The sequence below is a fragment of the Papaver somniferum genome, chromosome 11 (genome assembly GCF_003573695.1).
Source record: "Papaver somniferum cultivar HN1 chromosome 11, ASM357369v1, whole genome shotgun sequence".
In the NCBI taxonomy this organism is placed as follows: domain Eukaryota; kingdom Viridiplantae; phylum Streptophyta; class Magnoliopsida; order Ranunculales; family Papaveraceae; genus Papaver; species Papaver somniferum.
The window spans coordinates 5,110,925-5,137,549 of NC_039368.1; the positions used below are offsets into that span (position 1 = coordinate 5,110,925).

At 37.9% G+C, this 26,625-nt stretch overlaps 1 protein-coding gene across 1 annotated transcript; it reads left to right on the forward strand.

Annotated features, from left to right (window-relative positions):
- Positions 1 to 18,064: 18,064 nt before the first annotated feature.
- LOC113321265 (major latex protein 146-like) lies at positions 18,065 to 24,488 on the forward strand. Its single transcript, XM_026569165.1, has 3 exons — positions 18,065 to 18,283; positions 23,958 to 23,971; positions 24,113 to 24,488. Exons 1-3 carry the CDS (start codon positions 18,096 to 18,098, stop codon positions 24,385 to 24,387), a joined length of 477 nt encoding a protein of 158 aa, XP_026424950.1. The 5' UTR covers positions 18,065 to 18,095; the 3' UTR covers positions 24,388 to 24,488.
- Positions 24,489 to 26,625: the final 2,137 nt, after the last annotated feature.

A 26,625-nucleotide genomic window follows, 5' to 3' on the forward strand; every position in this document is an offset into this window, starting at 1 on the left:
AAAATCACTTTCACCATTACATGAACCCCAATTGTTTACTGGGCTCACCGTGCACGTGTACATGTTCACGTGCATTTTTATCAGTGTGTGTTATTGTTTGTTACGGTATATGGCTAAATGGAGATATTTGGCCTGTATCTACGTTTTCAGTGTGAGCGACTTGCACCATGTTTGTTTACTCCTGACTCATCTGAGTCGTCTGGATCTGGATCATCTGGATCTGAGTGAAATCACCTGACTCATCTGGATCTGAGTCGATATGTTTGTTTTGAGTCAGATCTGACTCATCTGACTCGGAAATAAGTGAGTCAGTGGTTTGGTCCCATGAGTCATGGGTATTTTGTTACCTGACTCAAATGAGTCCGAGTCAGGGGTTATGTCTGAGTCAGAGGTCGAGTCAGATCTGACTCAAAATGGAAAACAAACGGTCTGACTGCTGACTCGGTCCGAGTCAGGGGTTGACTCAGATTCAGACGCCGAGTCAGCTGCAAACAAACAAGCTCTTGGTGTTCTATCATGTGTGATTTGATTTGCTATGTCGATACAGTAATATAAAAATAAATCAATATATATCATTTAAATGTTTGTACCTAAATAGAAGTTAAATAACGACAATCCAAGTAGAATGATTAGCTCCAAGTATGATTTTGTCGATTAGTCCTTCTAATAATTATTTGAAATAACGTTCAACTAATATCAATTTTCATTATCACCTGCTGTATCCTTTTACAAAATCTCTGCGAACTACTGTGCCTGATCATGGTATCTCAGGGCTAATTGAAAAACTTGTAACTGAATTGGAAGTCCAATGTGATGCTGACAAGTTTTATAAAAGCACCATGAAGAGGTTCGAAATACAGTTTCTCACCTTTTCACTGCCGTCGAAGTAACCGAAGGAGATGGAATTCTTCCGGGATGTATCAAAAGAATGGGGCTATGTGCTTGGCATATAAATCCAATATATTCCAATGTATCCCATTTTGTTTCATAAAGTTACTCGCTAGTAATATTGCACGCCAAATGAACTGATACACTTCTAATTTTACCTTAAAACGATTGTTTTTGTCATTTTGTACATGGAGAGGGTAATGCGCGGTGAGCGCTAAGAGGAAACAACACATAATCATGAAACAAGGACATTACATCACCGTCTATTTGAAGGTGTTCCTGGCGGCATAGCCAGGGTGGATTAGGGTTCAGGTGAACTGTGGATACTTCTTTTTGGATTTGATGATAACTTTCTTAGTGATTTCTATTCACCAGGATCCTTATTATATAAAACAATAGTATCCCTTTTGGGAATACAAAAGTGATGGCGGAGATAATCTTCTCATTACAATAATTATGACAGAAGATATTCTCCTTAATAAAAATAAGTAAAGCAGTATAATATATTCTCTAATACACCCCCTTAGTCTGAGCGGGAGAGGAGCGAACGCTAAGACTAGAACGAAAACGAACAAATAGCTGTGGTGGAAGGCCCTTGGTGAAGATGTCAGCATACTGGTTTTCAGACGGGACGTGCAAGACATGAATATCACCAATACGAACTCGTTCACGAACAAAGTGTATGTCAATCTCCACATGTTTAGTGCGCTGATGTTGAACAAGATCTCCAGACATATATATCGCACTTACATTATCACAATACACGATAGTAGCACGTCGTAAAGGTAGATGGAGCTCTAGAAGAAGGTTGCGAATCCATGTTGTTTCAGCAACAACGTTTGCTACCCCCCGGTATTTTGCTTCAGCACTGGATCGAGAAACTGTTGCTTGACGTTTTGATGACCAGGAGATGAGGTTGTCTCCAAGAAATACACAAAAGCCAGAAGTCGAACGACGTGAATCAGGAAAACCCGCCAATCAGTATCAGAGTATGCTGTTAAGCCAGAGATAGCGGAGACCGAGAGAAATAATATGTGATCAATTGTGCCCTGAAGATAGCGAATAATCCTCTTAAGGGCCTGCATGTGAGGCTCTCGAGGATCATGCATGAATAAACATACCTGCTGGACTGCATAGGATATATCTGGCCGTGTGAAGGTGAGGTACTGCAAAGCACCGGCTAGGCTTCTATACAAAGTGGGGTCCGTGAGAGCAGGGCCAGAGGTAGCACTGAGCTTGGCATTGGTGTCGACCGGAGTAGCCAATGGATTGCATTTTGTCATGGACGCACGTGCAATGATGTCCTGAGCATATAACGACTGAGACAAAAATAGCCCTGAGGATGAACGAGTAACAGTAATACCCAAAAAATGATGTAATGAGCCAAGGTCAGACATAGCAAATTCCCTTTTCATCAAATCAATGAAGCGGCATAGGAGAGCATCAGTAAAGGCAGTTAAAATAATATCATCAACATATAATAATAGGTATGCCGTCTCGGAACCTGATTGATAAACGAAGAGGGAGGGATCACAAACACTAGCACGAAAACCACAATTAGTGATAAACTTGGCAAACCTCTGAAATCACTCCCGTGGAGCCTGCTTAAGACCATAGAGAGACCTACGTAGTCGACATACTTAATCAGGGTTATCAGGATCAACAAACCCCGACGGCTGATGCATATATACTGTCTCGGTCAAGTCACCATGAAGAAACGCATTCTTGACATCTAGCTTATGTATGGGCCAAGAACGCGAAGTAGCAATAGTAAGAACGGTACGAATAGTAGCTGGTTTGACAACCGGACTAAACGTTTCAAAACAGTCAACCCCAACCTGCTGAGATTTACCATTAGCAACTAGACGAGCCTTGTATCGCTGCAACGAGCCATCATCATGATATTTGTGACGAAAGAGACACATGGAACGAATAACATGAGCGTCACGTAGTCGTGGTACCAGTTCCCAAGTATTAGTTTTCAACATAGCATTGTACTCATCTTTCATGGCAGCATTCCAGTTTATGTCTTTAAGAGCATACAAGTGAGAACGAGGGAGAGGAGAGATATGACGAAGGGTTTGGAAATGAAGATTAAGGCGATGGACAGGGCGGAAGATGCCACGGGAGGCGCGAGTGGTGGGGCGAGAAGGAGCTGGAGGAACATTAGTGATTGGAGGTATGAAAGAAGGTGTAGGGACAATGGTTCCTGTAGGGGAAGAAGTGGTTGGTGGGGATGAGGGGTTAACATCAGTAGGCTGTATGCAATGATTGGATGGTGCAGAAATGGTTGGAGTGGGATCTGACGCAGTGGGAAAAGAAGAAGAAAAAGAGGTGAGGGGAGCTGCTGAGTTAGTGGGGTATGGAGGTGGGAGTGGAAACTGACATTGGGGAGTGGGAGTGGGAACTGACGTATTGGGGGAAGAAGAAATGGTGATGGGGCCTGCTGACTTAGTGGGGACGGAAGTGGCAGGAGGGAAGAAAGACGTTTGGATGAGAGGAGTAGATAATGTGTTGCGATGATGAGGTGGGATGTAGATGTCAGGTGGAGTAGGCTGTATAGGAGATGATTGGTGTACAGTAGGAGAAGTACTAGAGGATGGGTAAGAGAGGTGATTATTGTGGGAGGAGTTAAAAAAAGAAGGAGACACATCATCGTCATCAGGGGGTTGTTTTGAGGAGGGTTAAAAAATGGGAAAACACTCTCGTCAAATGTCACATGACGGGACATGATTATTTTGTGTGTGGTGAGATCTAAGCACCGGTATCCACGATGGTTAGTAGGAAAACCAATAAAGATACACCTAGTGGAACGAGGGGAGAGTTTGTGGGGAGTTGTGGAGGAGCGATTTGGATAGCAAAGGCAACCGAATGTACGAAGATGATCATACGTTGGTTGGCGTTGATAAAGAATAGACACATGTGATTGATAATGAAGGACTTTGGTGGGTAGAATATTATGGAGATAGACATCCATATGAAGAGAATAAACCCAATATTTAGGGGGAATGGAAGCGTGAGACATAAGAGTGCGAGTAATGTCGTTGACACAGCGAATCATGCGTTCATCCTTGCCATTTTGGGAGGAAGTTTGGGGGCAAGAGAAACTAAAAACAAGACCATTGTTACGAGCAAAAGTATGGAAGGAATAATTGTCAAATTCGCGGCCCATGTCGCATTGAAAACATTTAATTTGACATTCAAATTGAGTTTGAACAAATGAACGAAATTCCAAGAACTTTTCATAAACTTGGGATTTAAAATTTAGTGGATAAACCCAAAGATAGTTGGTAAAATCATCCAGTAATATAAGATAATAACGGAAACCGGTCTCTATGTGTAAAGGAGAGGTCCATAAATCACTGTGAATGATATCAAATGGTGCAAAAGTAATGGAATTTGATTCATAAAATGGTAATCTAACATGTTTACTAACTTGACATGAATGACAAAGTTTAGAATGTTGATTCTTATTACAATGAATATAATTATTTGTACGAAGAACATCTAAAACAGCCTTGCCGGGATGACCAAGGCGGCTATGCCAAATATCTGGCGAAAAGACAACAAGAGAAATGGGGGAAGACTGGGATGATATTTGTGGTGGCACGGCAGAGTTGGTGATCGGGTAGAGCTCCCCGGAACTATTACATCGAATGATAATTTTCCTCGAACTCAGATCTTTCACAGAAAAAACAGAAGGATCAAACTCAACAGACACACGATTATCAGTGGTGAACTTACGAACGGAAACTAAGTTTTTGAAAATATCGGGAACAACAAGGGTATTTTTGAGTTGAAGAGTACGAGAGGGAAGGGTTATGAACTTGGTACCACTAGCAGTAACTGGAATACTATTGCCATTGCCAACTAAGATAGATCGTACATTGCTAGAATTGAAAACGTTGTGTAGATTACCTGGATCAGCAGTGAGGTGCGACGTACCACCGGTATCCATGTATAAAACATCATCGGGTTGCTGTAGATGCATAGGACTATATGCCTCAGCAATGTCTGTGAGCTTCAGTTGTTCCCTCGCCATTGATTTTTAATGGTTTAGAAAAAATAGGATCGTAGGGGGGCTGATACCATCTTGGATTTGATGATAACTTCCTTAGTGATTTATATTCACCAGGATTCTTATTATATAAAACAATAGTATCCCTTTTGGGAATACAAAAGTTATGGCGGAGATAATCTCCTCATTACAATAATTATGACAGGAGATATTCTCCTTAAAAAAAAGAAGTAAAGCAGTATAATATATTCTCTAGTACTTCTATATGGGGCTCTTCTAGGGCTAATTCTATTGGGGCTCTGTTTGGGCTAATTATGTTGAGGCTTTTTTTATGGGCTCTCACAACTTCTTGTGAGTTGCATTTCTTTGCAATGTAATTTTTATCTGTTACGTTAGCTTAGGTTTTCCCTATTTCCCACCTTCACTTTTCCTATTTCCCATCCACATGAATTCCCATCCCAATAATCTTATATACCACCCACATAAATTTTCATGTATCCTAAATACCGTCTTTTGATTTTTTATTTGCACCCAACAATAAAATCACCAAAAAAAAAGTCACAAAAGCAAAACCAACAGAAAGAGAGAGAGAGTGTCTGCAACGTCATAGTGACGTAGGAAATCTGCAAAAATTTGTTCTTCCTTATTTTCTAGCAAGTCTAGTCCTGTAATACCTGATAGCCTAGAGTTTTTCATCAATTTCTTCATCAGTTTCTTCATTACTTTGTGAAATTTCATCACCACTTTCAGTCCTAAGTCTACGCACAAATAGGAAATACTAAACATTAATATTCAAAACAACAAAGATAACCGGAAGAGCATAACTAGTTTAATTACATCAAAATAAAGAAAGAGCAAGCCAATTATTAAATCTAATCATCCGACAGGGTATTAGTTCTACTACAACTTCTTTTCTCCAAACCAAAATCAAATCTGCATCTTCACCAATTTGCCTGACACAAAGAGTTCAACCATCATCACAAATTCAACTACCCCTGCTGAAATCCGTTATTTGCACTCAATGCAAATTGAAACCCAAAATTACCGGACTTTTTTTAAGATCTCCACCAACAACATTCACACAACAAGAAATAACAAAAGAAACTACCACCAGCAACACAAAGTACCGTCAATATCCCCACAATTTTTCACGAAGATGCACAAGAGATACAGTAATTAAGATACCATATTACTCTAGTTCTAATGGATCTTAGAGTACTTACAAGGCAATCACCAAGAATCTCCATCACTGTCGCTGTTGTATTTCAACTCATCAAATTCATAGTAGGCACCAGTACCATCATCATTATCCGAAGATGTATAAGGACCCTGGAGATCCTCATCTTCGGTTTTATCTTCCTCATCTTCAGCTTCACTGCAGACCACCATCTCACCAGCAAACAAAGGATCTCCATCAATGTCTAACCCATAACGTAAGAATCCACGTTTAGGGGTTCCAACATGGTTTGAGAAAATTTGAGAGGGTTGTTCTTCTTTTCAGCGAGATAACATTTGTACATCACATCTTCAAATTCTTTTCTTTTCCGCTTCTTCTTTTTGCTTCTCTTGCTCTCTCACCTCTCTTTCATCGAATCATCACTGCTCTCCCCTTCCTCTTCTTCTTCATAATTCGTTTCTTCATCTTCACTATCACTTTCAGTTGCACTGCGAGTCTTCTCCCATGAACAATTCCAGTCCCCTCGTCGCTGAAGTCTCTCCATGTGTCAACAAGCATGTATAACATCTAATTTCCTCATCCACAACTGAAACTTCTCATCATTTTCAATCCTTAACCTTTGAAATTCCTCTCTCTCCTCTTGTTCTTTCTTCTTGGTCTTCTCTAGATTTAGAAAAGCGATCAAACTCTCCATCTCTAAATTAACTTGTTAAATCCTCAATTGCATTCTTTGCATGTCGCTGATAGGATATGGGATTATCCTATATGTAAATAACCGCAATCGCACGGTGTCTACAATGTAGACAGAGGAAAGTACAGGTCGTTCCCACGAGGAGAGGTGAAAGTACTGTAACCAATATTCCTAATCGACTAAACAATCAAGATATGAATTTCTGATTTTTCAAAGAATAACAAAAAAAAAAAAACTAAATTAATAAAATGAATTCAATCCTAAAGACGGTAACCAAGATTATGAGGGTGTTAGGGATCCGGGAATCCGTTGTAGGCACGTTAATTGTATTAATTCAATCACAAAGGTCTAGAATTTACTCATGTAAAATAGCAAACCTAGCTACTAGTACATGGAAGATATTTCATTAAGAATCGTCATCAAGAATTATCATTATCCAAAAGATTGTCTGTTCTCACCTTAAAGTAGAACTCCAAAGCACTAAGTATACATGGCATAAATAGTCAAGAGATATTCATAAATCAATTATTGCTAAGGTTCAACGAGTCCTTCTACTAGTCTAACTATGGACTATACATGGCATATAACATGAAAAATGTAGCTAGAAGGTAAAACATTGAAAGAGAATCACAAACATTATCATTAAGTTCACTTTGTAGAAACCTTATTCAAGAACACAAAATAAATAACCTACAAGTTCATCCTTTCAACCTAACATCGATTGGCCATACATGGCTTTCTCAAAAACTATAAATAAATATAAATAAATCGCTAATCAAAAACGCAAAGGGAGAAAATGAATTTCAAACCCTATTTCCTGTGTTCGGCTCTGTAGACGCATCCTCCTATTGTTGTCGCAACCCCCCTCTTTCTCAAGTTTCTGTTTTCTTGTATCTCTCCGTTGCGAAGAAACAAGATCTAGCCAATAATGTCCAAGTCCGATCCAATATCACTGAAACTGACGTGCAAATCCAGGCCTTTAAAATCCGTCCAATTCTTAACTCATCCATTGTGTCCGAGCGTGCCAAGAACCCCCTTCTTAATCATTCGAAAACTCAAAGCAGGCGTAGCATCAGCAACTCCACCAGTTCGTCTTCTCACTTTCGCAAACTATGTCCTTCCAATGATCTCTTCTCAAGTCCAGCCAAACACCTGGTTCGAAGCTCAATTCTAAGCACGGCCACCTGCAACTCCCGAAATCTGTTGGTTTCATACTGTTGAGCAGATTGAACTTGCTCTTCTCTATTCACATCCGTAGACAAAATTCACCTCCAGCAACTGCTCCCAATATATACCCGTCTGACTTTAAAAAGCAGCTTGGATCTCAATTAGTTCACTGTTTTATTGGCTGCAATACAACCCCAATTCCATTGTTGCACACATACTCAAATTCAGAAGCTATCTTCAGTTCATCTTTCCATGTGAAAAGAACTCCAGCGACTATTCAGGCCAAGTACTTCATCTCGTCCAATCAACACCTTCCTCCACTGCCTTGCGTCGATTGCCCCATTGCGCAGCCAGTCCAGCTAATCATGCCTTCTAACGCCTTCAATCAACATCACCATTAGCTGCACCCAACGTTTCAGCTCTCCATCTTGGCCACTGCTCTCAAGCCTTCTATTCCGTGACCATTATTCTTCCCTGCCAACAGCAAACTCCAGTTCATACTGCCAAGATCTTCTTCTCCTTTTCCCTCTTAGGAATTGATTCCACGAACAAAACGCCATATGAAGATTCAGCCGGTTCACTGACCATAACTTCTCTTTCTTGCGAACAGCTTAAACCAACCCAACATTCAGAACCCTTCTTTCCATCTTCTGATCGCAAAGCAACTCTGGAAACCTCCATCAACGCTGCTGTTGTAAACCCTTGGAATGACTACCACCAGCAGCGATAATCGAATCCTTGCCTTCTCCATATTCTTCTCCATTTCGGCAAGGGCACTTACCAGCTCCATACAGCCAACATTAACGCACACCAATTTCCCAAACCAGTACACATTGCCACTTTCCTGAATCCATCCAGCACATGCACGGACCACCTCAACCAATTCCATCTTCTGTCTGTCCATGTTTCATTGTAAACAACTCAGCCAACACCTTCTCGAACACCAGTGTTCTGCTGTCCATTTATGGCTCGGCTACAGCTAACATGAAGTCTGCCAGTCCATTCTTCTGTCCGTTCAGTCTTGTCGACAGTAATTCTTTATTTTCTGGTACCAGCAGTCATCCATATTCCACCATCTGCATCTCCCATTAACCATCGGTTGCAACCAGTTCATATAAAATAACTCCACCAGTAGCATCAGTCACAAAACAATAGTGCTCATAACCCTCTCTTGAAAAGAAACGAAGTTGTTGCTTCTCGAGAGATAACTTGTGAAGTGCTCGACCAAATAAACAAAGATAATTCTCTGTTTCCATTAGTATCATTCCCTGGCCGCGAATGCTGCTGATATATGAAAATATCAGGCCAGCTACGTTTTGTTATTTTTGTCGCATACGCCAATGCTTTCGCTGTTTATGCTCCTGATAATCTGAATTGCTTGTACTTTCTGTAAAAGCACTAAAATAGTGTTGTTAGCCAAAATATTGAGTCCCAAATAATACAAATATGGGTATGAAATGTGGCACTTACGTGCTTATCAGTCACATTGCATCGGAATCGGTTGGTGATATTGGGTTACTTCTACCGATATAACCGTTTGCAGTATCGGTCATCTCCTTATCTCTTAAACTCTTTCTCTCTGATTTCTATTTTTGGTTTAATTTGGAAAAATAATCTGTTTATCACACTGTCTCCTTTAAATAAAGGTGGTAGATTAACCATAAATGGCACTTTAAGGGATTTGGTCAAGCATCTTGTCGCTTGGCTATTCACTCCACTTCAATCCGTGCACAACCCCTTAGAAACCATCATTACTCTATTAAATCCTATTTTCAAAGTCTAATTTTAGACGCTTCATTTGCCTTCAATCCTGTTGGGATTGTAGGAGTGAAATATCACACATTCATTATGTATGCGAAACATATATCATCTAATACAAGCGAATATTATCGCACATAGCAAAACTGAGATGACATATTTGATGATGTCAGCATAGTCACGAGTAAAGTGTGATGAGCTGTGCGAAGTTGAGTGAATGTATATGAGCGACTGTAACACACAGTGATTCCGAAAATAGGGGATCTATTAGCTGTCATCCACTATGTAAAATCTTATATAAAGGGAAGGGCTATCATAATGAGAGAGATCTCAGAGAGTGTGTTAGACAAGAAATTAGGAGAGAGATAGTTTATTTGGAGAGCTAGTAAAGTCATTGTATTATCTTGTATCCATTTTAAGATTTTAATGAGTAAATGAATGATTTTCACCATGATTACTTAGTGTATTATTTAGATTCTTATATGGATGTGGTTGTAGGATTTTCTGCAACTACAGGGGTTGCCATTAAGAGGCGTATTGTTAGACCACCTAATTTTGAAGAGTTTATTTGGGTTTTAATTAAAATTGTTGGTTTTATGCAGATTCATAGTAAGGAGCACCTGTTGAGAGGCACCGTTACTAATTGGGTGCGTCCAGTAGTCGGATTATTACCCATACCGCTCAGGTCAACTTGGTTTCTCACCTTACAAAAAAACCTCATCCCTCAATACCAGTAAATCTGATAATAACCCCAACAAACCCCAATTTTATAATTACCACCTTTTATTTTTACCATCCCCAACAACGTACATGACATTTGGAATATTGTGCAATGATATTCTCGTCCACCAACTATGCAAAGACAAAGCTCTTAAATACTCACCAACCTTCCTATCCATCATTCTCAAGTGTAGGCACTATGTAACAAGAAAAATGTTAAGTTCTTTGATTTGGTATACCTTTGGTTTGGCTCTTTTTTACAAGTCCATGTCATATCGAAGTATATGTCCCTTTCTGCTGCTCCAAAAAAGGGTACCAAGTTATCTAGTATCTCTGATAAGAGCTCTTTGTTTAAATACAAAAAACGGGAATCTTACATAAGTTTACATCATTCCCCATCCACCTACTTTCCAAACAATTTTCAACTCTCTCAGAGTTCCCGTTTTAAGGATCAGTCCACCTTAGATGACATCTCTTGGCTGCATCTTCACATATGTATGATAAGACCATATCACTATCATAAGGCTGCTACAAGAATCTTTTATTTTCTAATTCTTATTTTAATCTCTAGACAATCTATCTTATTTGATAAAAAATTTTATCATCACTATTATGATCTACATGGAATCTACTCCATCTCAAATAACAGCTTCACCTGAAGACCTTGAAATTTAAAACCTCACAACCCAAATGGCAGAAAAACTTACCTTACCCTCATCTTTAACTGAATCAGTTTTCATAGATAAAACAGTCATCTTAGCTGAAAATGATAATAGTTGGAAATGGTGTATTGTTGGCTACATTCGTTGTGAAACTCTTATTCCTACCTCTTATATTTGTTACTATATCTGTAACCAATGGCCGTTAGCTTAAACACCTTTTGTTACTACTTTCAATGGATTGAGAAACAAAGTCCTTATCAGATATTTGGAAGAGAATGACTTTAACAGGATTAATAAGCAGAGACCTTGGTATGCTTGTGGTTCTGATGGTTCTCAAAGTTGTTCCCCCTAATGGATGGCCAGAAAATCATCAAGTCTCTTTTACTGGGGAAATTTTTGGCTTATCTTATGCAACATCCCAAAGGAATGCACTAAATCTGAGGATCTCCAAAAGCTCACTCTCAAGCTTGGAGAATTAGTAAAAGCTCAATCACCTTATGGAAATCATACCTTACAGAAGAATTTTATAGTATGTGTGAGAGTGTGTGTTCAGAAAGATATACCTACTGGAATTCCTCTCTTCACTTGAGGGAGAGCTCAACCTTTTCTAATTGAATGCAGATATTATAAAGTCCTGAGATATTTCTATACTTCTTGTCGTGTATTAGATCACAAAGATGCTAATTGTCCAGCCTGGAAATCTAAACATAAGCTTCTACAAGAATCAGCTGCTTCAAGCTCCAAACATGTTCTCCTAGCTGTCTCAAAGATAATGGTGCCTAAAGAATCAGAGTCTCAACAATCTCCACCTGGTACCAACATGGTGATCCAAGATACTATCATGTCTCCCACTAAAGTAGTTCAAGAAACTCAAATGGATACTATTGATGCTCATATCAACACCAAAGGATAATCCAAAGATTTAGCTCAAAATACTGATATTTTTGTTCAAAAAGGTTTAGCTAACATTCTCCACATGGGTCCCTTTATTATCGATCTACTGCCTTAAAAATATTTCATGTTGGGCTTATCCAGCAAAGCTCAAGACATTTGAATAATGTCCTTCCAGTTCTTCAAGAAATTTACTACTCAGAATGTCACAGTTGAAACTTCAAGTGTTCCTCCTGAGTCGTCGACTTGGGGCCTGATTCGGACCACCAACTCTTCTAGAAGATTCAAAAAGGCTGTTATTCCGATAAATCAACCTGCCATAACTAGAGATGAAGTTATCTCCTCAGCTTCTGAGCATGATGCCTGTCCAATTTGAAAAGTAAGATCAATCCAAGAGTTGACTTGAGGAAACGCATCAGAGCAAGCAATTCTACTCTATCTAGCATCGTGGTTATCCCAAATGAATCTGATAACTTTGAACCTGATTACTCGAAACTTTGTCCTCCTATCACCAAATTAGAAGATCAACCTGCTATTAACCTCTCCAACTGCACTCTCAATACCCATTCCCTAGTTGATCCTTATGGCACTTATAATGTTCCTACTGATGATACCCAAAGCAATGATAGTGTCCGCAATAATTCTCTTCATGCCGCTGCATCTCTGAATCTCAGTTCTACCCAGGAGACTACCAAAAATGGTGTTTATGGTGACACTACTCTTGATGGTGGTTCTGCTTCCACCACTCAGGTAAACTCAAATCCTTCCCCTCATATCATTGATCCTTTTAATGCTTCTACCAATGTCAATCTATTTCATGTCAATAATGTTGATGTGCTTGGATGAAATATTAGAGGTTTGGGTAAAAAGACTTCTAATAAGGAGCTTAGCCCGTCATGTAGAAATATTAATCCTGACATTATCTTTTTTCGGAGACTAAAATGAATAAAGATCTGGCTGCTAGAAGACTAAGAAATATGGGTTTCCCCTACATCTTTAATGTTCCAAGAATTGGAAGAAGTGGTGGTCTTGTTCTTGCCTTTAAAAAGGAAATTCAACTCAATGTTTTATCTTCTAGTTTTAGGGGCATCTATGTTATTTCCACTGATATTATCCATTCCAAACTTACTCACTTACATTTCATATGTGAAGAACCTAATATTAGTTTTAGATAAGCTTTTTGGTAGAATCAATACCAGTTACCTCATCTACCTGTAGATGAACCAGTTTTCTTTATAGGTGATTTCAATGCTTTATTAGGTACTGAGGATACGAATGATGGTCTAGAAGTTGATGATTTTGATTTTCTTAACCTTAGAAATTTTTGTGACACCTTCGATTTGCATGATCCTGGATTCTATGGCCCTAGATTTACTTGGTCCAATATGCAACAAGGTCCTGACCTTATTATTGAACGACTTGACATATGTCTTATTAATTAATCCTATTGCTGAGATTTTGTTTCCTAAAATTTGTGTGAATAATTTGCCTAGAGATTCCCCTAATCATTTCCCTATGCATATTGGCTTTAATTATTATGATATTTATATGCCTAGGCCTTTCCACTTCATGACAATGTGGATTGAGGATCCCACTTGTAGAGACATTATACCCAATTCTTGTTCTATTAATGTTGTGGGATCTCCTGCCTATAAGCTTAAAGATAAACTTTTAAATACAAAAAAAGGCTTACCTAATTGGAACAAATTATCTTTTGGCAACATAGAAACTAATATCTCTACTAAAGAGGAATTGGTGGAAACCCAGACATCTACTCCTACAGATTCTAGTGTCTTTTCAAGACTCGGAGCGATTGGAATATCTTTACAATATGGAAGAACTCTGCTGAAAAGATAAATCCAGAGAGGTTTGGCTTATGGAAGGTGATAGAAACTCATCATATTTTTATAGAGTCACCCTCTTCAGGAGAAAGAGAAATCTATTCTTCACACCCTTAACAATTCAAGGATGGGATCCTTTTTGACCTTCCTGTTAAATTCTATGAACTTTATAACTCCTACCTAAATTCTCCTCTTACTGCTGAAGAGATAAAGAATCTTGTGCTCCAAATGGGAGGAAAAAAGGCCCCTGGGCCTGATGGTTTTACTTGTCTTTTCTATCAAAAACATTAGGATATTGTGGGGGAAGTTGTTGTTAATATGACTCAAACTTGCTTTAGAATAGGTAACATAGCTAAAGTTTTAAATCATACCAACATAGCTCTCATCCCTAAAGTCCCTCCAGCTGAGTTGGTCTCTCAATATATACCCATAGGACTTTGTAACTTCAGTTACAAAATCCTATCTAAAACTCTAGCTAACAGATTAAAACCTTTTATGAATAACATCATTTCCCAAAACCAAACTGCTTTTGTTCCTAAAAGGAGTATATATGATAATATCCTTCTAGCTAATGAGGACATTTATGCTGTCAATCATCATGATAAAGCAGTTGGTGTTTTTGCCATCAAACTTGACATGTCTAAGTCCTATGATAAGTTGGAATGGTCTTTTCTTGAATTTTTTTTGAAAAAATAGGTCTCTCTGACCATTGGGTTAAACTCATAAATCAGTGCATCTCCACTATTTCTTATTCTATTCTTCTTAATGGTAGCCCTACTGGTCTTATCTAACCTGAAAGAGGTTTAAGACAAGGTGAACCTATGTCTCCTTACCTTTAAATTATTTGTTTTGAGGCCTTATCCTATTATATTGATGTTCTTTCCATAAAAGTTTGGTTGAAGGCATAAAGGTGTGCAAAAACTCTCCTGCTATGACACACCTTCTTTTTACTGATGATTTCTTACTTTTTTTCTAAGGCTACTATTGAAGACTTCCAGACTATCAGAGAGTATCTTCAAATATACTGCTTGGCCTCTGATCAAGAAATTAATTTTGACAAGTATGGTATTATGTTTAGTAAAAAAATCCCAGAACACCTAAAACAGCATCTTTCTAGTATCCTTGACATTAGTAACATGGATTTAGGAGAAAACTATTTGGGAACTCCTACTGCCTTTAAGACCTCTAAAATTCAAACCCATATGGGTATTCTCAAAGCAGTTGATGCTAGAAGTTCCATTTGGCTCTATAAGCTTCTTTCCCAAGATGCTAGAACCACTTTGGTTAAACATATTGGTCAAGTTATACCCCTGTATCAAATGAGTGCCTTTCCCATCCCTAAACATCTTTGCAGAAAAATGGATTCACATTTATGTAAATTTTTTTTTTGGGGTGTGTGTTTGTGTGTGTGTGGACCCTTGACCCAAAAGATAGAAATCTTCATCTTTTGGGTTGGGATATTCTTTGTTCTCCTAAGTCTGAAGGAGGTCTTTCTTTCAGGAAAGCTGAAGTCAATAATCTGGCTATGTTAGCTATAAATGCTTGGAGGATTATTGAGAACCATGATTTCCTGTTAGCCATTACCCTTAAAGCTAGATATTTTACCAGAACAAATTTCTTAAATGTTAAGTGTCCTGCTAACTATTCTTGGACCTGGAAATATCTTCATGCTATAAAGGAACTCATTAAACCCTTTATCACCTGGATTGTTGTAGATGGTCAATATATTAAAATTTAGCTGGCGATGATCACATCTTGACCCTTGGTGTGAGAAATGGATTCCTTCACTGGGTTATGTTGTTCCTAACCCTCTGATGCCTCCTGATCCAACTATTAAAGTTTCTTACTTTATCAATCCTATTACTAGATCTTGAGATGTCAACGGACTAAACACCCACTTTGATGATGCTTTTGTTAAGAAGATTGTCACCATTCCCTTAAATCAGATTTGCACTCCTGACAGGAGGGCTTGAGATCTTTTAAAGAATGGTAGATTTACTTCTAAATTTGCTTATTTGGGACTTCGAGAGCTCAGGCCTTCCCCATGTAGTACTATGTGGAAGCGCATTTGAAAAACTAATGTGCCATACAGAATTCAAATTTTTACCCTGAAAGCTACTAGAAATTCATTACCTGTTAGAACTGTGTTACATATTAGAATGCCTATGAATTCTGTTGATTGTGTTAGATGTACTGACCCTCATGAATCGATTATGCGTACTTTTTTCCTGTGTCCCTTTGCTAGTCGTGTTTGGTTCCACTCCTCCTTTTGTGGTAATACTCAGATTTTAGCAATAAATATTTTATTGATTGGATGTCTTTATGGTTAGTGGATCCTGTTTCTAAGCTCTCTGATGGAGATCAATGCTTTTTTGTTGTTATTCTCTGGTCCCTTTGGCAAAGCAAAAATAACCTGGTTTTTCAAAATATTAAAGAAAACTGTACTGATGTTCTTACGAGAGCTAGAGCCATGTTATTAACTAGAAAACTTAGTCTCATTGTTTCCCATATGGTCCCTATTGGTGTTTGTGACAAATGGATTCCCCCACCGACTGGTTGGATAAAATGCAATACTGATGGAGCTTATGATGAATTTTCTGGGGATAATGGTGCAGGCTTTGTGATGAGGGACTTCTCCAATACTGCCTCTTTTTGTGCTTCTATTGTCTTTGGAGTGGAGTCTGCTGAAGAAGCTGAAGCCAGAGCTAGTTGGGAGGCTTTGAAAAAAGTTGTGGAGCAAAAGCTTACTCACCTCATTATTGAGAGTGATGCTGAGAGTTTGATCAATCACTTTTCTGCTGGCATGTTTGATGGAAACTCTAAAACGGATGCTATCTATATGGATATCCAGTCTTTCTCTTCTAGTCTTGTAGCTTGTTTGTTTACTTTTCAACCACGTATCTGTAATTTTGTGGCTCATGAACTTGCCAAATGGGCCAAAACGTACAATTTTACTATGTACTGGTATGTTCCTCCAATTTAACCGATGCCGATTGTTGAGGGGGATCGTTAGCCTTTTTGAAGGCGGTTACTTATAAAAAGAAAAAAGAAAAAAAATCACCTCATAACCAAACAAAAAAAACTAACTTAGAGATGATATTTATTCTCCATCTCAAGCGAGAAGCATTCATTTGGGTCTGTACTTTGTACTATGTCACTACGCGAATGTGTGTGCTTGATTCAAAATAAAGACTATATGGGTATTTGCAAGTTACAGTGATATCTATCATCTTTGTCGATCACACGTACCCGACCGATATTTTCAAACACACTTTTCGTTACCATGCCAGTAATATTACTATTAAGCTAATACTGTAACATGTCTTCAAATTAGAGCTTACGCATCTATGTTTTGAAAATATGAGTTTACCCACTTTTTAAAAATTCAAATTTGGTCTAACTGATCTGAATATGCAAAAGACCATATTATTTTACCAGTTGGCAACCAAATCTAAAATTTTGATCCACTGTTGGAGATGTTCTCCGAGAAACGAAAGTCATAAATTTATAGATTATAATGACTGTTTATCCTTGCATGTGTTGAAATAAATATAATCTATGACTTTCTTTGCACCTTCACGCTGTGTCAATCGACCAATATCAATAATACGACCAATATCATAGACTTTTGAAGGTATAGGCGTATTGCATTATTGTTTGTGGATTTTATTTTTCTTTTTTTTTGATTGCTTCTTTTAGCCTATAAGATAACAATTATTGTTCGTGGCATGGAAATTCAAACGCGAACTACAATCATGGAAAACGTTTTTCCATGGCTGCTCTTTGAACATACTGTCGGTACCGACCTTAAACATGCATGGTCCTCCTAATATTTAATGTATGGTCTTATGATAATTAAGACTTGCAGTATGGTCATATCCTACTGTTGGCTATTTTTGATTGCAATCAATAACTGGCACCAGTTTCATCATCTGCTTTTGTTAAACACAACTTGTCGCCCCAAAAATGTTCAGTCCAATTTCAGCATTTATTAGATCGCGTTTATAACATTCACTAGAACTGATATGCTCCCATTTAAGATGCAGTTGAACCACTTTATCCACATATTATGTGCCTATTTTAGACAGACTAATCAAGTTTCAGCACTGTTGTAGGCCCCTATGCAGCGCACAATAACCATACGCTGCGTGCATTCTTTGAATTTCTTTCCCTATATAAACCTGTTCAACTAGTACTGGTTCTCATTATCACCTGCTCCTTCCATAGTTCCATATATAGTTCTGCACAAAGAAAAAAAGGTAACATTAACCATCAACCGTCAATGGCTCATCATGGTATTTCCGGTCTAGTTGGGAAGCTTGTAATTGGATTGGAGGTCAATTGCGATGCTGATAAATATTATCAAATTTTTAAGCACGCAGAAGATGTACAAAAGGCAGTTCCTCATCATTACGATAGCATCAAAGTTATTAATGGAGATGGAAAGAGTTCCGGCTGTATCAAGGAATGGAACTGTTGGAAAAACGATTAATAAAAAAATAATTTTTTAAAGTTTTAATAAAAAATTATAATTTATTGTTTTATTTTGTGAATGAAACTTTTTAGTCCCACATCGTGGAGTTTCCAATTTTTAGTAGTTTTAAGAAACTATATAAACCTTTTAGTCCCACATCGGGGAGTTTTTCTTCTTAAGTTGTATTTGTCAATTATATAAAGAAATTCACTACTTTTGTAAAATCTATGGGAAAGGGGTTGCTCTATATTTTAGAGGGACCCCTAAGGGAAAATATTTTATAGCGGTTTTTAAGCATTCGCGATTTTCCTTAACGGTTTTTTCGGAGTTGCCAAGCTCAAGTTGAGCATCTACTACATATGCTTGTAGTAGGTGTATTAGGGTGTTTTATCCTGGAGATATCCGTCCTGTGAGGGATATAGCATCACTCTTGAGTGTAGCCGGGCGCTAATGTCTTAAGGACAGCGTGTTGAACACGTGACTCACTCTATTTTCCAAAAGTTTTGCCTTGTTGCTGTTGCGGAGATACGGGGAGCTTGTTCGTTTCGTCAAAGCAATCATTTCCATTACAAAGGAGCTAAGTATCAATAACTTTTGCTTATTTGATTTTTCTTTGTTTTTGATTATTGCACCCAACAATCTTAAGACATTATCATTTGTAATAATCGAAAACGATTGATTGGTTTGTGAATCATGGATGTTAATTGTGGAGTGAAAAAACAAAAACGAATTTCTGGTCAGCTGTAGAGTTTCAATTTTATATTTTAATCTAAAAGGAATTTCGATGAACCCTTTTGACAAAACGTAGTAGACATCCTGATAGTTACCCGCATAAAATTTCAGAATTTTTGGAGTTGTAAAAGTATTTTTTTTGATATTTTACAAAACAGAAAAACGTTTCTGAAAAATTCTGACGAGCAGAAAATTGTTGTTAACTAAATTAATTTTTGTGGGGTAACCATGAGTTTTTTGAAACGCTGATTCAAACGAAGTTTGTATATATAGATGTTATCTTCAAAACTCATATTTTACTTTCTGATTTGGAATTGTGATTTGTGAATAAAGGTGTCATCTCCGAGGGACATGGCTAATAGCCGCATGTGGTTGGAAACAAATCTTCCAAAGATGGCAAAGGTGAGAACATCGAACGCAACTCTAAGCATGGTCTTCATGATAAAGGTATATTTCGTAAACCTGAATCCGGAATTACTTTAGTTAAGGGTGAGTGTTATGTTTGTAAAATTTCTGGCCACGCGGCAGTAAATTGTAGACAACATAAAAACCTTAATAAGTAGAAAGTTAATGCTAATTTAGTTGAAACAAACTAGAACGAGTTTGGTGGCATGATGTCGGAAGTTATTTTAATAACCAATGTGAGAGACCAGTAGGTGGACTCTGGAGCCACCAAGAATGTTTGTTGAAACAGAGACCTGTTCACCTCCTATCATAGGATAGGGGATGTCGAGAAACTCTTATTGAGTAACTCATATGCAATAGAGGTTGCATAAAAGGAAAAGGTCGAGCAGAAGCTCATATCTGTAATATTCTCACATTGAATGAAGTTTTCATGTTCCGAGCATATGCGAAAATCTTGTATCTTGTTCTGTTGTAGATGGAAAAATATTTAAGATCTTAATTGAATCTGGAAAACTTGTTGTAACTAGGCAGTGATTTTTTAAGCAAGAGTTATAGGACTTTGGGTCTATATAAGCTTAACGGAAAAACTGATGATGTGAACGTAGTTGATTCTTGTGATATCTTTGTGTGATTGATTGTTTTACGTGGTAGACTTGGAACCGTAAACTTATAAGTCAATGCTTAACTGGCTAGCATAGGCTTCGTACCCAAATTTAGTTTGGATTTTGAACACAAAAGTGAAATCTGTGAAGAATCAAAATATGCTATAAAATCTTTTAGCACAAATGTTCAGAGTAATTCTAAGCCTTTAGAATTAATTCAGTTAGGCCTAGTTGACATGAGTTCAACCCAAAACCACTGTGGTAAAAGATGGTTATAACTTCCGTAGATGATTGTACGAGGTACTATCTTGTATACTTGCTTAGGATAAGGATGACGCCTTAGAAGCCTTAAGATGTATAAACTTGAAGTTGGAAACCAATTAGAAGCCTTGAACATAACAACCGTATCCTTAAGGAGATGATAATTTCCATGTTGATTAGTTCAGGATTACCTGCGGCCTTGTGGGGGGAGGCAGTCCTCTTAACTAGTATATCCTGAATAAAGTACCCTTTTAAGAATCAGATGAAACTCCATATGGTTTATGGAACGGTAGATGACCTTCTTATGAATGTGTCAAAGTGTGGGGGCGTTTGACTAAGATTGTAATTCCTCTTCCTAAAAGAACTAGATTGAAACCAAAAATGTTGATTGTGTTTTCGTATAGGGTATATTGAGTATACTTCTACAAATAGATTTTTGGTTGTGTGTTCTGATTTTTTCTGACATTGGTGTGAATATTATTACGGAATCTAGGGATGCTGAGTTCTTTGAACATGTTTATTCTAAACCTGTACCTCATTAGAGATGTGTTGTTGATCCCCTAGATTTATCTTCAAATAGTCAGAACTTATTTTAAAGGAAGATGAAGTTGATGTTGAGCCTAAGAGAAGTAAAATAATTAGACTTGAGACTTCTTATGAAACCGACTTCATAACATGCCTAGCTTAGTCTGAGCCACAGACTTGTAAAGAAGCCTTAATATCTACTGAAACCCCATTCTGGTAAGAAGCTTCATTTAGTGAAATGGACTCAGTCCGTTGGAACCAGACTTGGGAGCTTTCTAGTTTACCTCCAGGTTGTAAGACCATGGGATGTAAATGAGTCTTTAAGAGGAAACGATAGGTAGATGAAACTGTGGAAAAATATTAAGCTAAGTTGGTAGCTAAAGGCTATAAACTAAAAGAAGGTGTAGATTTCCTTGATTCTAATTCAATTGTGACGGAAATTACTTCCGTTGAGATACTAATTGTTATTGCTGCCATAAAGAACGTAGAGATACATCAGATGGATGTTAAGACAGCTTTTTCTAAAACCGTGAATTAGGTAAAGAAATTTACATAGATCAACCTGAAGACTTTGTAGTGAAAGGTTGTGAATACAAAGTTTGTAATTTGAAAAATCTTTGTATGGTTTTCAAATAAGCACGTAAACAGTGACATGGAAAATTTAATCATGTGATAATGGATAGTGGATTTAAATTAATGAATCTGACAAGTATGTCTACAAGTAACTTGTTAAGGATGTCTGTGTAATTGTATGCTTGTATGTTGATGATATGCTTGATACAAACATAGATGTGATCAATTCCACTAAAAACATGCACTGAATGAGAACATTGACTTGAAAGACTTGGGCCCTTTTGATGTAATCTTAGGGATGAGGATTAGAAGATAATCAAACATTTATAAGTCTTAGTCGTTCTCATTATGTTGAGTTGTGCTTAAGAGATACAATCAGTCTGATTGTAAACCTGCTTGTACTTCGTACGATTATTCTTGTAGTCTCAAGAAAAATAAGGGTAGTGGAGTATCTTAACTTGAATACTCAAAAGTTATAGGATGTCTGATGAATTTAATGAACTGTAAGAGTCCAGACATTGCCTATATTGTGAGTAAGTTAAGTGGATATAATTGTAGTCCAGAGCAAGAGAATTCAGATGCACTGAGTAGAGTATTATGGTACCTAAAATACTCTTTTGATTTATGAAAGGTATCTTGTTGTCCTTGGGACTTTATGATGCAAACTGGATAGTTGACTCAGAGGAGTCTAAGTCTACGAGTGGATATGGTTTCACTCTAACATGTGGGTTTGTTGTTGGAAGATTTCCAAACAAACATATCGCTCAATTCATTATGGAATCTGAGAGTATTGCGTTAGATAAAGCATGAGAGGGGGCCGAGTGCCTAAGATGATTTTTAGAAGACATTCCTCTTTGGCATAGGCCTGTGCCAGCTATATCTATACATTGTGTTAGCCAATATAATAGTTAAAGCTAAGAAATAACTAATCTCAATCGGCGTTATTTCCATTGATTGGATAAAGTCCAAGGAGAATATCGCGCAATCTTTGACGAAAGGTTTGTACAAAGAGATAGTTAAAAATGCATCGAGGGGGTTGGGGCTTAAGCTCATATATTAAACTTGCCATGAAGGATACTCAACCTTGCTGACTGGAGATCCCATGATCAAGGTTTCGAATGAGACAACTAATTTGTGGTGGGTAAAGGTAAACACTATCAGAGATTTTCATTCTCTGTCCCTTCCCTATGGTGTAGACGTGATAGTGTGACTGCATGTGGAGGATGACTTTTTAATAAGTCTTAATGAGTTCTATAGTTTCAATTTAAGATTGAAGTGGGGTGTAGCAGTAACACTCTTTATGGAAACTCACCTATCTGAATGAGGAAGTGGGTCGCTTCCTGTGAGAATATGAGCTGATTCTCTAGAGCATTCTGAGAAACAGGATACGTCCAGGGCCAAAACGGACAAAACGGCACGAGCTTGGCAGCAATCTTGGAGATATCACCCGTGGTTGTTATCACGAATTACATCAAATGCTAGCAGTTCAAGACATAGTTCACTGTCTCTAGCAAGTAATTCTGGTAATATCTCACTAAGCAAAGGTTCAAGACCTCATGGACACCTCTGCCTAAAATGGTATTTCCTGCGTTTTTTATGTGATTTTCATTTTGATGGTTTTGGTATTACTGGAACTTAGGACCTAAAGGTCACTAAGGGTTCACTAGTTCATGCTTTTTCACTTTGGTGAAAGATACCTATAGTCTCACCATGTGAGAATTAAAGATGAAAGCTCTCAATACTATTATGATTTATGCAATCCATAGTATGACCCTGGGGTCAACACACTTTTGTGTGAGGGAGAGGACGTAGAAATGACTAGTATGATTTCAACACTTGCACGATCAGTCTGTTTGGATCGTGAGGTTGGGATGTTTATTTACCAAGATCTATCTGTGTTTTCATGTTTTATTGAGTTTTCATTCATGTGGGGGATTGTTGGAAAACGATTAATAAAAAAATAATTTTTTAAAGTTTTAATAAAAAATTATAATTTATTGTTTTATTTTGTGAATGAAACTTTTTAGTCCCACATCGTGGAGTTTCCAATTTTTAGTAGTTTTAAGAAACTATATAAACCTTTTAGTCCCACATCGGGGAGTTTTTCTTCTTAAGTTGTATTTGTCAATTATATAAAGAAATTCACTACTTTTGTAAAATCTATGGGAAAGGGGTTGCTCTATATTTTAGAGGGACCCCTAAGGGAAAATATTTTATAGCGGTTTTTAAGCATTCGCGATTTTCCTTAACGGTTTTTTCGGAGTTGCCAAGCTCAAGTTGAGCATCTACTACATATGCTAGTAGTAGGTGTATTAGGGTGTTTTATCCTGGAGATATCCGTCCTGTGAGGGCTATAGCATCACTCTTGAGTGTAGCCGGGCGCTAATGTCTTAAGGACAGCGTGTTGAACACGTGACTCACTCTATTTTCCAAAGTTTTGCCTTGTTGCTGTTGCGGAGATACGGGGAGCTTGTTCGTTTCGTCAAAGCAATCATTCCATTATAAAGGAGCTAAGTATCAATAACTTTTGCTTATTTGATTTTTCTTTGTTTTTGATTATTGCACCCAACAGGAACTTCATTCATGGTATGTATAGACCCACTAGTGCAATTAATCATTTTACTTTTATATGCACTTCATGTTCTCCTTAATAATATTATAGGTGCTTAATTAGATTTGGCTTATACTTCGCGACTTGGTATTAAAATGTCTGTCTCATATACGCAGAGGGTAAAACGTTTCATACAGTAGAGGAAACAACACATAATGATGAAACAAGAACGTTACATCACCGTATATTTGAAGGAGACTTGATGAAGGATTACAAGAAGTTTGATTTGATAATCGAAGCCAATCCAAAGCCTACTGGAAATGGATGCGTTGTTACATCGACTATTGAGTATGAGAAAATCAACCAAGATTCTCCAGCTCCCATTGCTTATCTACCTTTCTGCAATCAGGTCATCGAAGACATGAGCAAGCACCTATGCGACTCTGAATGAACAATAGAAACTGTATCTCTGTGTGTCATTGGCTAATGGTTGTGTGTGTTATCTACATTTTCAAGTCAGTGTTCTTGTAGTAGCGGAAAATCCCACTACCACACCCCTCAAGTAATCTATAAAATAAGCTAGGAAATCATAATGAAGAACACTTAAAAGGATTTTATTAAGTTTATAAATCAATATAAAGATATGAGATGAAACCCTAACTTGGGGAACAAATTAGTTTCTCTCTCTTAAAATTTCTATCTCAACTCTCCCAATACAATGATGGTTGCTCCTATATATAGGAATTTACATAGCAGAAGACAGCTAATAAAGCCCCTATTTTCGGATGGGCCTTCTCGCACGAACTCTTCGACCTCGCACAAGTTCCACATCTTATTCGTGACTTTGTGACGTCATGGACTCCGTCATCTGGGATATGCTATGAGCGAAAGAAGTTCGCTCTTTTAGAAACTGCTCCAATGACTCTCTTCACATCTTCAATGTGATTTTCCGCACCCTATCAACTTTTCATATTCCTTTTAGCCAACAGGTCTCCGGATTTTTGGCATAACCGTCCACACGTTCTTACTTTTCCACTTTTCTACCGGCACGTCTCCTCTTCTACCTGGTGCAGCCGGTCATCTTCTTCCCTATTTAATCTTTCCGTGAGATATAGATTTCTCTTTCTTTAGTCTTTTCTTCTTCAAAACCGCTTCGAGTTTTCGTCTCATCCGAATCTTCATCTTTTCTTTATCCGTATGCACTCCATGGCTTCCTCCCAAAGGTTCGTTTTATCTCTTTTATTATGCTCTTTGTTGTTGTTTGTAACTGGTCGTCTCCATTGTCATTCTATTGCTACTGTTCTTCCCATATCACCGTTATTGTCCTACTGCTGCTGTTACTGATAATTCTCATACTGGTATTTCTGCAGCAAAAATTCTTCCTATTGAGCCCGTTTTACCGTTCCAGACCCTAATTCTTCTTCAAGGTCCGAAGTTGACAAATCTCTCAAGATGAATCACTCGCATGACAAGGTATTAAGAAACATCTTATTCCTTAAAAAAATATTGTTTCCTCTGTTTCTTATATGCGTTGTCATTCGCAGAATGACGCGAGAGAGAAGAAGTCTAGAAGAAGTAGACAACCTCCTACTATCGATACTCGCATGGATATTCCGAGTTTCAAAAATAAATCTAGATCAGTATAACAGAGGTCTTCCGAGAGGATTGTCCTTGCTACTCAAGCGAATGCGGCCGCTTCTGATCAAACGAACATTAATACCCGTTCACCATCCATTATTTCTTCTCAAGCGGAGACTTTCGCATGTTCGTTACCCTCTGCTTCCTCTGGTGATTTCATTCAGAATCCCTGTAAGGACCTTATCGTCTTAGCTCCTATAAATCTTTTTTCTTTTTTAGAATTGACATCCACCTCCCAGGAATTAGGTGCCATTACTCAAGCTATCACCTTTTCTACTGAGGAAGTAATGGCATAATTTTAAGATATGCCCCTCTGTCTCTTCGATCATCCCTTATCTATGGAATGTTATATTTCTTCTACTTCGAGGATTTCCTCAGTTGTTCCTTCCATGAGTATAGTATTAACTACTTCTCCTCTTCGCACAGCTGCTTCTTCTTCAGGCGAATATTACTGTTTCTGAGTCAGGTGCCTCTGAGGTTGTTGGTTCGAGTACTAGACCTCTCCTTGATATTATACATATCGCGTGTTCAGCTCCTAATGATCCCTCTTAACTTCGCCTATGTGAATCCTTTGTCAAGCTATTGAGTGATTCTCTTTCGGATAAGTTAACTAGGAACGCACTAGACTCCTCAGTCAATGCTGCGATTTCCTGGAATCTCGGCGCCGCTTCATTCAAGTCGGGGGATTTTTCTGAATCTAGTTCCATTATTCAAGAGCTTACTCGCCAGAATGCCAAGTTGAAAGTTGATGTTCATTCCAGAGAAGTCTTAGCCGAGAAACTTCGCAGAAAAAATCAAGAGATTAGAGGTATGCACTTTTGCCTCTCGCTTGCTTTATGAATTTATCCTTTTACGTTCTTACTTTGAGTTTCGTTACGTGTATCTTTTCGCATGTATATTCCCTTCTTTGCCTTTGCTTGCGTGAATATGAAGATTTAAACCAGAAGCGAGTCATGGAAAGATTTGAGTATAAATATTCTGTTGAGGATGCTTGTACGGATAATAAAGAATTGCAACATCAATTAGATCAATTGATTAATAACCACTCGTA